Consider the following 12,751-nt stretch of genomic DNA (forward strand, 5'->3'; position numbering starts at 1 on the left):
GTGAGATTGTGAGTATATGCAGGAAATACAAAACCTAACCTACCTGTTCATAAAATGAAATTGTCCGACATTGCCAAGGTTGGATTTTATTAAAGGAGTCATCATTATTAAAACAAAGCTGACTACTGCTAAAGATTGGTAAATTTATTAACTTCCTTAAAGATGTTGATATCTCATATAAGAAATAAACGACTCAATAAAGCACATAATGCAGCTCATAAGAAACAGGACCGGCTATAGGAAAAACAACAATCACTCCATTAAGTCAATTCATACATCAAGCAATACGAGTTCCAAAGTCCTATGATAAAGTATGGAGCTACAGGCACAAGGCTCTGGGACTGACTCAGTGTTCTGGTGTGAAAGCTCCATCCCTACCTTACTGATGGCGATGTATCTGTGGGTATTCTTAAAGTATGCAACTCGCTGTATCACGTCCTTGTGAGGGCTGCGGAAGAAAACACAGAGGTCAATACATTAAGAGACGGAGTTGCGTTTTACACGCTGTTAGTGAGTGAGTGAGTATGGTTTTACGCCGCTTTTAGCAATATTCCAGCAATATCACAGCGAGGACACCAGAAATAGGCTTCACACATTGTACCAATGTCGGGAATCAAACTCGGGTCTTGGGTGTGACGAGCGAACGCTTTAACCACTAGGCTACCCGACTGCCCCTACACGCTGTTAGCAATATTCCAGCAATATCGCAGGGGGCACACAACATGTGGGGAATCGAACCAGAGTCTTCCGCATGACGAGTGAACCCTTTTATCACTAAAATTCTAACCCTGATTCCACACAGGGTTAATACTATACCGTATTGGACATAATAAGCGCCCATAATACTCAACGTAATAAGCGCGCAGGGCGCTCTCAAAATTAGAAATAGGGGCTCTTATTAGAATATCAGTTTAGTGAAAAAAAACCCGATAAATTTCATGGTTTATGCTGACGGCCTGAACAGTTTATATACGTCAGATATATTTTTCAAGAATTTAATTGCCCATATATAAGGTGCATATAACACACAAGTTCATATTATACGTGAATAAATACGTCTTGTGTACATTGATCAATCGGAAGGGGTGCTAATTGGGATTGTTCACTTGCCAATATATTAGCAAATATCACCATGGGCGCTTATTAGAGCGGGGCTCTTATTACGTCGAATACGTTTATCATAACTAATATACATATACTTCCATTATTATTGTGATGTGACTCGTGAATTTCCGGTGTAGAATAATGTTGAACGGTTTATGAGTTTAGCTCCAGGAACAAAACGTGATGGACGGACGGATGGACGGACGGATGAGCGAAGCCTGTTTCTATATACAGGAATAAAAAGCATCCCTCCCTACTTTCTAACCCTGTTCCTAGCACCTGGACTTTACCTGGGCAGAGACTTGAGATCCCTCCACTGGGGCAGCTATTTCTAACCCTGTTCCTAGCACCTGGGCTTTACCTGGGAAGAGACTTGAGATCCCTCCACTGGGGCACCTGCGTGGACTTGACGCGGTCGTCGCGCTCGTAGAACTCCAGCAGCATGTGAGAGGCGAACTTGTCCCAGTCCACCGTCCCCTCCCGCGTCACGTCGATCTTGTCAAACAGTTCCGCGTACTGAAACACACAGACATCACACACTTGACAGCTCTGTAGAGATGAACCTACCACTACACAACATCTCAGAGTTGTTACTCCAATCTGCTAGCGGCTGGAGGACGGGTCAGTTGTTACAAAGGAAATCCAGCTAGGGTCAGAGCAGTTTTGTTTTTGTTGTTGTTTTTTTAACGCTGCACTCATCAATATTCCAACTACATGGCGGCGGTCTGTATATAATTGAGTCTGGACTTGACAATCCAGTGATTGACATCATGAGCATCGAACCAGCCAATTGATGGACCAACCAAGTCAGTGAGCCTGACCACCTGATCCCTTCTGTCACCTTTTACGACAAGCATAGCCGCAGTTTACAGCAAGCATGGGTTGCTGAAGACCTATTCTACCCCGGATGTTCACGGGTCGGTCATAGCAGTGAGTCGTTTGGGTTCCATGTTGCTTCTAGCAATATTCCCGCCTGGGGCATCCAATGTCTGGAATCAAACCCTAGCTTTCGGCATGATGATCAAATACTTTAACAGTGAGTCTACCCCAGCGGGTTCATACATAAACAGCAGTTGTTGATTTCGTGAAATGTCAGTAGTTAGGTGGGTAGTTGGGTGGGTAGTTGGGTGGGTGGGTTGGTGGGTGGGTAGGTAGGTAGGTAGGTAGGGTGGGTGTAGACAGGGGCAGACAGGCAGGTTTGGATGGGTGGATTTTGGTAGGGATGGAGGGAGAGATGAGAGCGAAACAATCATAGAGAGAGAGAGAGAGAGAGAGAGAGAGAGAGAGAGAGAGAGAAAGAGAGAGAGAGAAAGAGAGTGATACAGAGAGACAATTACCTCTTCTCTTGACCCCTTCCTCAGCAGGAGAGACACTTACCTCATCTCTCGATCCCTTCCTCAGCAGGAGAGACACTTACCTCATCTCTCGATCCCTTCCTCAGCAGGAGAGACACTTACCTCATCTCTCGATCCCTTCCTCAGCAGGAGAGACAGAGCTTCACAGAACTGGGCCTTGTTGAGACTGAGACGGTTGTCGTAACCCTCGCCCTCCATCTGCAGACAACGCAACATTATATTCACCATAACCATGTCCTTTCATTCGTTATGCAGATATACAAGACCTACTTTATACCAAATACTGTATCAAATCCATATGCCGGTAGTATTCTTATTATTATCACACCTCCATGTCAGAATGATGAGATCTGTTTGGTCCATGTGATAAAATAATATGTATCTCGTCTTGGAGGGAAATAAATTGTTTGGAGGGTGAATAAGTTCCTTATACCCCGCCATGAGCAAGTCAGGCTGCATGTGGATTTCTGACAGAATAAATCCCTTTTACTCTGTTTTGAAGCAAAAAGCTGCCCGCAATGAAAGTCACGTGATATAGAGCAAGTTAACCTCAGCTCAATCGAACATCTGTTTTCAATCAATTTTGAATTTGTTGTATTCTTTTGTAAGGTCATATCAAAACATGTGTCCCTCATTAGGTCTTATACCACTCGTCTCTGGCTCGTATTTAACACCGTGTATCCCTCGTGATCCCGCTATAACTTATAATGTACATTTTTTATACGAGTGAGTGAGTGAGTGAGTTGGGTTTAACATCGCTTTTAACAGTATTCCAGTTATATCACGGCGTGTCAGCTTAATGTGGGAGGAAAGCCCAAAGTGATGCAGGTCTCAGACGTTTACCACTTCGGTGAAACCCACGAGCACGTGTATGGTGCTGACAATCCTAGAAACATAATCGGTCAAACTGGGATTCAAATCCACAATCATAGGTTCCTGACGTGCCCAAGGGACGCAACTCTGCACAACGAATCGCGGCGCCTTATATGACTTGGCCTCCCATGCCCCCTGAGAATGTACAAGGAGTTATAATAAAACTGAATATGTAAGTCATCTTAAAATTAACAGTCAGACAGCCGGGCAGGTGAAAGAAAATTTCATTCAGCCCGACAGAAAAGTCACCAGCCACAGGCAGGCGGAATTCGAACCCACAATCATAGGTTTCTGGCATGCCAAAGGGACGCAACTCTGCACAGCGAATCGCGGCGCCTTAGACAACTCGGCCACCCATGCCCCCTTTTTTTACATGAAATACTGACAACAAGTCAGTCTCATTAGCATCTTGTTACTGTTGTGTATTGAGATGAAGATGGTCTACCATGAAGTTTCCCTGGAGACGCTCCAAGTCCTTCATGTTCAGCCTGTTCTCCAGCTTCTGATCCTGGGGGATCACCTTCCTGTAACCATAGCAACACACACACACATCATTTTGAGGACAAACAACAACTGTCAAGTTCTAGAGTCACATTCCACAAAGCAATCTTAGCGCTAAGGCGATTGTAACTTCCTGACGTTACCACTGACTTCTGCCAGTCGTAGAGCTGAGACAGCCTTATATAACACAGCTCTGGTCCACAGACAATCTTAGAGCTAAGACGATTGTAACTTCCTGATGTTACCACTGACTTACGCCTGTCATAGAGCTGAGACAGCCTTATATAACACAGCTCTGGTCCACAGACAATCTTAGAGCTAAGACGATTGTAACTTCCCAACGTTACCACTGACTTACGCCTGTCATAGAGCTGAGACAGCCTTATAAAACACAGCTCTGTTCCACAGACAATCTTAGCGCTAAGGCGATTGTAACTTCCTGACGTTACCACTGACTTACGCCTGTCGTAGAGCTGAGACAGCCTTGTATAAATAACACAGCTCTGGTCCACAGACAATCTTAGAGCTAAGACGATTGTAACTTCCTGACGTTACCACTGACTTACGCCAGTCGTAGAGCTGACACAGCCTTATATAACACAGCTCTGTTCCACAGACAATCTTAGCGCTAAGACGATTGTAACTTCCCAACGTTACCACTGACTTACGCCTGTCGTAGAGCTGAGACAGCCTTGTATAAATAACACAGCTCTGGTCCACAGACAATCTTAGAGCTAAGACGATTGTAACTTCCTGACGTTACCACTGACTTACGCCTGTCGTAGAGCTGACACAGCCTTATATAACACAGCTCTGTTACACAAAACAATCTTAGAGCTAAGACGATTGTAACTTCCCAACATTACCACTGACTTACGCCTGTCGTAGAGCTGAGAGAGCCTTATATAACACAGCTCTGTTCCACAGACAATCTTAGAGCTAAGACGATTGTAACTTCCTGACGTTACCACTGACTTACGCCAGTCGTAGAGCTGAGACAGCCTTATATAACACAGCTCTGGTCCACAGACAATCTTAGAGCTAAGACGATTGTAACTTCCCAACGTTACCACTGACTTACGCCAGTCGTAGAGCTGACACAGCCTTATATAACACAGCTCTGTTCCACAAAACAATCTTAGAGCTAAGACGATTGTAACTTCCTGACGTTACCACTGACTTCTGCCAGTCGTAGAGCTGAGACAGCCTTATATAACACAGCTCTGTTCCACAGACAATCTTAGAGCTAAGACGATTGTAACTTCCTGACGTTACCACTGACTTACGCCTGTCGTAGAGCTGACACAGCCTTATATAACACAGCTCTGTTCCACAAAACAATCTTAGAGCTAAGACGATTGTAACTTCCTGACGTTACCACTGACTTACGCCAGTCGTAGAGCTGAGACAGCCTTGTATAACACAGCTCTGTTCCACAAAGCAATCTTAGCTTAGAATTTGAAACCAAAGGCACAGGTAAACTAGCACTACAGTATGTTTATCTCTATTCTACAATGACTAAATAAAACGCGAACTCTTTGATTTTTGCAAATATGCTCAGGCAGTTTGTTTGCACAGTGAAACTTCACGCAACTTATGACAGGCATTGACAGTCTTTAAGAATGGCACCCCTAAAGAAAACTTAGCAATTAAACTTTGTCAAGCTTTCGTTCTACACCTTACGTCACCATTATGAAGTCATATCGCTCATTGTGATGCAAAGGATATGACGTCACAGTCGTATATAGAAAAGTGCCAAATTCCAACCTCTCTGTTGTCCCCAAAACTTAAAATACATTCTCTTTGTAGATTTCTATCGTGTTTCTGCACGAAATGTATTGCCACACATCCTTTGAATATTGTAGTAACCACAAATTTGAAATTGAATTTTGTAACCTACAATTGTAATTAATTATTTAAATACGCCTACCGACTGTGACTGAAAAAAAGTACTATTATGTGAATATTATCTTTCGCGGTGATGCAGCCGTCAAACCAGCTGTTTCAATCAGAGGGGGTTTATTGTGATTTAATAGCCTCTGATTGACCAATCAGAAACGAGTAAGTTCCAAATTCATGGTAGAAATTTGCATTACAAAACACCTAAGGTATTCTGATTTCAAAGATCGTTCTGTAGCGAACAAACTTTTTTGGATAATAGTTCATAAGACAACAGTTACCGTATTCGACGTAATAAGCGCCCAGGGCGCTCTCAAAATTAGAAATATAGGGCTCTTATTAGAATATTATTTTGGTGAAAAAAAAACAGAGTTGAAAAATAAATTTCGTGGTTTATGCTGACAGCCTGAAATGTTTATATACGAGTGAGTGAGTTGGGTTTAACGCCACTTTTAACAGTATTCCAGTAATATCGCGGCGTGTCAGCTTAATGTGGGAGGAAAGACCGAAGTGATGCAGGTCTCAGATGTTTACCACTTCGGTGAAACCCACGAGCACGGGTATGGTGCTGACAAACCTAGAAACATAATCGGGGCGAATCGGGATTCGGAACCACAATCATAGGTTTCTGGCACGTCTGAAGGGACACAACTCTGCACAGCGATTTGCGGCGCCTTAGACGACTGGGCCACCTGTGCCCCTTGTTTATACACGACAGATATATATTTCCAGAATTTAATTGCCCATAATTAAGGGTGCATAAAACACACGAGTGCATATTATACACGAATAAATAAGTCTTATGTACATTCATCAGTCGGAAGGGGTGCTAATTTGGATTGTTCATTAGCCAATATATCAACAAATTTCGCCATGGGCGCTTATTAGAGTGGGGCGCTTATTACATCAAATACGGGATATATATACCCCTTTTGTGCTGCTATTTCCTGTAAACATAATCAGTAAAATATATGTGAAACTACAGACTGATTACTGTCATTGTAGTGGGCGCTAAGGCTGGGACGAGTCCAAATTTACTACCCAGGTACCTGCTTTAGGTCATAAGTTGGGCACAAAATGTACAATTTGGAATATTATTCTTTTACCGGAGCCCTGGCAAAAGGTGTTTGGATATAGTATAAACAATCTGATCGTGCGTACACTGAAGTTGACTGAAGCTTTGTCTTTACTCAAACATATAAGAGTCAGAAGGAATGTGCCCATAGTCAGAATGAAATGCGAACATTAGGGACTTGTACTTGTGTAACCATGGAATTTTATTGTTACCCCCGGGGTATTGTCATTTAACCATTATCACACGACTAACCACGGGTCTGGGTAGTCCTGTGGGTACCTGGGTCCTACTCAGGACCCACCCGAGTACCCGAGTTACCTGTCCTAGCCCTAGTAGATGCTTATTAAGATTACTTGCAGATTGTTCTAGGAGTCTGTTAATGGCCCTAAATCCAACAGGGTGCTTAACAATGTTAATACGGCAAATATGGTACAATGAAAAAACACTGTAAATTTAACCATCAAAACAGGAATCTCTCTTTGATAATGATGATACAAATTAAATGTAGCACAATAATCAAATAGAATATAAATCTTTTGATGCATTTTAGCATTTCTTAATTTTGGATATCACACAAAAATCTAAAATTCACAAGCTGATGAACAACTGAGTTTGCAATTCGAGTTAGCGAGATAACAAAATAAAAGTAGCAAAATATAACAATACCAGCCAAAAAAATGTAAACAAAACTGAGAAAGATTACAAAGTTATTGTAGGGGGGTTGTCTTGGGTGGAACTGGGCGGTACAAGAATATAAATTAATAAATTTTATTTATTAATATGATAAAAGTGGATGAATTTGGGATGTTGCAGATGGGGGCTGGCAGAGGCTGGCAGAGGCTGGTAGGGGAATGGTTAAGACCTATAGATATGGCTGGGATATTTCCCAGAACTCTGTGGAAACCTTGCAATTTTCAACATTCAAATAGATTGGCCATAACCATGATAACTAAGGTATTATCATAAGCTTTTATGCTTCATTGAAAACAAACTTTAGGAAAAACAATACTTAATCTTATCAGGTAGAATTCCACATAATTTCAACCTGTTAAATTGAGTTAATTTTCATAAATAAATCAATCTTGTGTAATATGCATGCATGCGATGTATGTAGTCTGTAGGTATTTCAAAGTCAGAAATATTTCATCAGGTATAACTGAAATTTGAAAATTTCACATCCTATCACATAGCCTGGAAAATTGACAGGTTTATTCATCCCTACATCATTTTCAATCTTTATGAATGCAGATATGAATTCAAAACAAAAAGATTGTTTTGTTACACAGAACCCAAAAGCTATGGCAGGGTTAACGAACTGGCATGTAGAATGTGTGTGATGACAACCAACTTAACTGCTTCGGGTATTCTGCCGATGACAAGAGAATTTACTGAGCCAAAATCATAAAGCCTATTTAGTAGGGATGTGCGCTTTTATCGGTATACCGGTATATTGCAAATTCATCACGATACGTATCGCGATACGTTTTGGGCGTATCGGTTTTTCCCTCATTATTCAAACTGTGACTGACATGTATATGCCATGATGTATAGTCTTACCTTATTAAATCAAAACAAGGACAAAACAAATGCTTGTAGATAAAAATAATAGTACAATTTATTCAAATTGGTTCATAATTTTGACCAAATTGATAACATTGCAGCTTTCATATTAATATTTGTCAAAGGGATATGAAAAAAAGCTTCTCTCTTGGTAGAAATTATTTCCCAATATATTGCAATAATATTGCAATAATATTGCAATATGTTTTTGAAATATTGCAATATATCGCAGTACACCTTTTGGTCCAGTAATTGTCCCAACCCTACTATTTAGATTCTACTTTAATAAATATTCTTACAAACATAATTTTTTTTTGGAAAAATATAAGTGAGGAATAGTGACATGTCCCGTAACAAGTGGGTCTACATATTTTGGAAGTGCCATCCCCTGTAAAGTCCATTAATTAACATGGTGATAGAAAAAGCATGTTGCAATAGGCCCATGTTGGCATGTACAATCACAGGACCATGTAACTAATAATACCGTATTCGACGTAATAAGCGCCCCGCTCTAATAAGCACCGACGGCGATATTTGCTAATATATTGGACGGTGCACAATCCCAATTAGCACCCCTTCCGATTGATCAATGTACACAAGACTTATTTATTCGCGTATAATACGCACTCGTGTGCTATATGCACTCTTAATTATGGGCAATTAAATTCTGGAAAAATATATCTGTCGTATATAAACATTTCAGGCTGTCAGCATAAACCACGAAATTTATCTTAATTTGAAATTTCAATTCTGTTTTTTTCCAACAAAATAATATTCTAATAAGAGCCCCCTATTTCTAATTTTGAGAGCGCTCTGGGCGCTTATTACGTCGAATACGGTAATAACAATATTAAAACTCGCAAAAAAATCGCAGTTGAGGCCAGATGCCTTTGGCCTCGTCTCTGCGAGGTTTTTTTTGTTATTATTATTAGTTACATGGTCCTGTGGTATAATGAAACAACACTTTATGTATGTGCAAAAACTTCTGTCGATTGAATGAAACAAATGCAAAGCGTTATCATAACTGTTATTACACCTCCACCTACCGTTCCTGTCTCTCCGGACTCTTGCTCGAGTCCATGTCTTTAGTTGACCGTGTCGGACTTGAGTTGGTCGACATTCTGGCCGTTTCACTCATCTTCCCGATGTACGGCTAGATATTCTCCCACCTGGATGCCCGTCTTCTATGTCATCTAAGTATCTCGAGATGATATCTACCTCGCATCAATCGCACAGGGCATGTCACATGTTGGTTTGTTTACATTGTCAGTGTTCCCGTTCTTCAATGATTGAATAGCGGCCGTCGCCATTTGTAAATCTTCCGTGTTGCCAGGTGCACCGAATACTGTTTGTGGCACAACTGCTGTTAATTAATTTCAAATAAATACATATTATTCTATAATCTCGCGTTATTTATGTTGTAATATTAGTTATTAAAACATCGTATTGAGGATACAATTAATTATTTATTTGCAACGTATAATATGTAAGGAAAAAACAGTTTAGGTAAATGCTGGTGAATAAATTGTAAGTAGTTGCGTCTTGTGTAAACAGGTGCCCGAAGTTGCGCTTTCATGAGTGAGAGACTCGAGATCTGTTTTTATGCCGAATGTGGATTTATTTATCGTATCGTAACCAGTATTCCAATGATAATCAGTTAGGTACCGACAATTTACACAAATAGCTGAATACGCTGAACATAAATTAAATAAATCATATCTTGACAATAACAGAATAACGCTGATAAGGTATTATACGTCCAAAACGATCTGATAAATTTGGTAATAACCAAAAAAATCATTGTAAGAAACTTATAAACAAAAATATGAAATGTGTGTTGACAAAGATGTAGCGCCTGTAACTGCAGTCTGTGATATATTATAAGTATACAAATAAATGATCGACACGCAGAATATCTATCAATCTCATTAAAATCAGATCTTAGTTCTCGCTGCAGCTAAACATTTGTTTAGCGGTAGCTAGAACTAAGATCTGATTTTAATGAGATTAAATATCTTGATGATATGTATGGTCTCTGATATAAGATTATTAATCAAAAACGAATAAATTAATTGAACATGAAAAATTGAAACAACATTTTAAATAAAGAAATTTTGAAATAATTAGAAATAATCAATCTAATTGAAAAGATCAATCAAATTTGAACTCAAATTCGCCAATTAACCAATTCAAAAGTAACTAAATATACAACTGTAAGAAAACTAAAGGACCATAAATTAAAATAGTGTGTAACTCTCAAACTTGGAGAACTTAAATCTATTCAACCGTTTTGCTAAATGCTGACATTCAGTGCCATGTTTTTTTTAAGGGTATTAATTATGGAGAACCCTTTTCCCTAATATTACTGAAAATATACATATTCGCTTTATAAAACTATGGAGAAATGATTGCCCTCGTATGCTTTCGTAGTTTGAAGTAGAGTTTATACTTTGTTTGTTTGTTTGTTGTTTAACGCCGCACTCAGCAATATCCCAGCTATATGACGGCGGTCTGAAAAATAATCGAGTCTGGACCAGACAATCCAGTGATTGACATCATGATCATCATCCATGCAATTGGTTGGTTGGTTGGTTGGTTGGTTGTTTAACGCCGCACTCAGTAATATTCCAGCTATATGACGGCGGTCTGTAAATAATCGAGTCTGGACCAGACAATCCAGTGATTGATATCATGAGCATCGATCCACGCAATTGGGATCGATGACATGCATCAACCAAGTCAGCGAGCCTGACCACCCGATCCCGTTAGTCGCCTTTTACGACAAGCATAGTCACCTTTTACGGCAAGCGTGGGTTGCTGAAGACCTATTCTACCCCGGAATCTTCAGGTTTATACTTGTTGCATAGATTGGGGTGCAGTGAAGTGGAAATGCTCTTTGGTACACAAAGCGTACGTAAAATCCCCCGCTTTGTATAATTGCCACAGGTGACTGTTTGGGTATCACCAGATGAGTGTGTAATTGTCACCAAATTATTGTATAATTGTCACTAGAGTATTTGTCTAATTGTCTGATTGTGTCATTGATACCAGATGATTGTGTCATTGCCACATGTGATTATATAACTGTCGCCAGCTGACTTTGTAATTATCACATGTGATTGTGTAATTCTCCTTTTTATTGTAATTTCCACGGTTGATTCTGTAATTGTCACAAGTGATTGTGTTATTGTCACAAGTGATTCTGTAACTGTCACAAGTGATTGTGTCATTGTCATCAGTGATTCTGTGATTGTCACAAGTTATTGTGTTATTGTCACAAGTGATTCTGTAACTGTCACAAGTGATTGTGTCATTGTCATCAGTGATTCTGTGATTGTCACAAGTGATTGTGTTATTGTCACAAGTGATTCTGTAACTGTCACAAGTGATTGTGTCATTGTCATCAGTGATTCTGTGATTGTCACAAGTGATTGTGTTATTGTCACAAGTGATTCTATAACTGTCACAAGTGATTGTGTCATTGTCATCAGTGATTGTGTTATTGTCACAAGTGATTCTGTAACTGTCACAAGTGATTGTGTTATTGTCACACGTGATTCTGTAACTGTCACAAGTGATTGTGTCATTGTCACAAGTGATTCTGTAACTGTCACAAGTGATTGTGTCATTGTCATCAGTGATTCTGTGATTGTCACAAGTGATTCTGTGATTGTCACAAGTGATTGTGTCATTGTCACAAGTGATACTGTGATTGTCACAAGTGATTGTGTCAATGTCACAAGTGATTGTGTCATTGTCACTAGCGATCCTGTAATTGTCACAAGTGATTGTGACATTGTCACAAGTGATACTGTGATTGTCACAGATGATTGTGTAATTGCCACAGGTGATTGTGAAATTGTCACAAGTGATTGTGTTATTGTTACAAGTGATTCTGTAATTGTCACAGATAATTGTGAAATTGTCACAGGTAGTTGTGTAATACATACTGAATCTGTCAACATCGCTTGCTCCGCCCGCCGTGAAATTTCTGGAATATTGGTAAAAGCGGCGTAAAACCAGACTCACTCACTCACTCACTCGTGACCACACTGCTTGTACATAATTCTCAGGAGGGTATTGAATGTAAATAATTAAGGCCGCGCTATTACTGCTATAACTGTTGTGGACATTTTACAGACAATGTCGTTTCTGAGCGCCACCACACACCCAACTCTACACCCGAACGGGAGATCCATGGAAGGGATATACAATTTGTGTTCTGTGTTGGTTTCCTTTTGTTAATAAATGACATAAATCTGAGCTGTGTTAGAAAACTGACATCTGATTGGCTCAAGAAACCACGCATCCTTCATTTTGATTGGGCATTCAAAGGTCACTCATGGTTCACCAGAAGTGACCTGTGGATGTTAGGGCTGGGACG

General features: G+C 40.1%; 1 protein-coding gene across 2 annotated transcripts in view; it reads right to left on the minus strand.

Annotated features, from left to right (window-relative positions):
• The window catches only part of LOC124112903 (WD repeat-containing protein 49-like), a 143,845-nt gene extending 134,129 nt beyond the window's left edge, over positions 1–9,716 (minus strand). For both annotated transcript variants that reach the window (XM_048395691.1, XM_048395690.1), the window contains exons 1-5: positions 9,414–9,716; positions 3,778–3,856; positions 2,562–2,657; positions 1,466–1,620; positions 379–448 (exon numbers count right to left, since the gene is read on the minus strand). In XM_048395691.1, coding sequence (XP_048251648.1) covers positions 379–448; positions 1,466–1,620; positions 2,562–2,657; positions 3,778–3,856; positions 9,414–9,505 — 492 coding nt within the window. In that variant the 5' untranslated portion in view covers positions 9,506–9,716. The remainder of the gene's footprint in view (positions 1–378; positions 449–1,465; positions 1,621–2,561; positions 2,658–3,777; positions 3,857–9,413) is intronic.
• Positions 9,717–12,751: the final 3,035 nt, after the last annotated feature.

This window comes from Haliotis rufescens, unplaced genomic scaffold, assembly GCF_023055435.1.
Source record: "Haliotis rufescens isolate VD_foot unplaced genomic scaffold, xgHalRufe1.0.p SCAF_14, whole genome shotgun sequence".
NCBI classification, from domain to species: domain Eukaryota; kingdom Metazoa; phylum Mollusca; class Gastropoda; order Lepetellida; family Haliotidae; genus Haliotis; species Haliotis rufescens.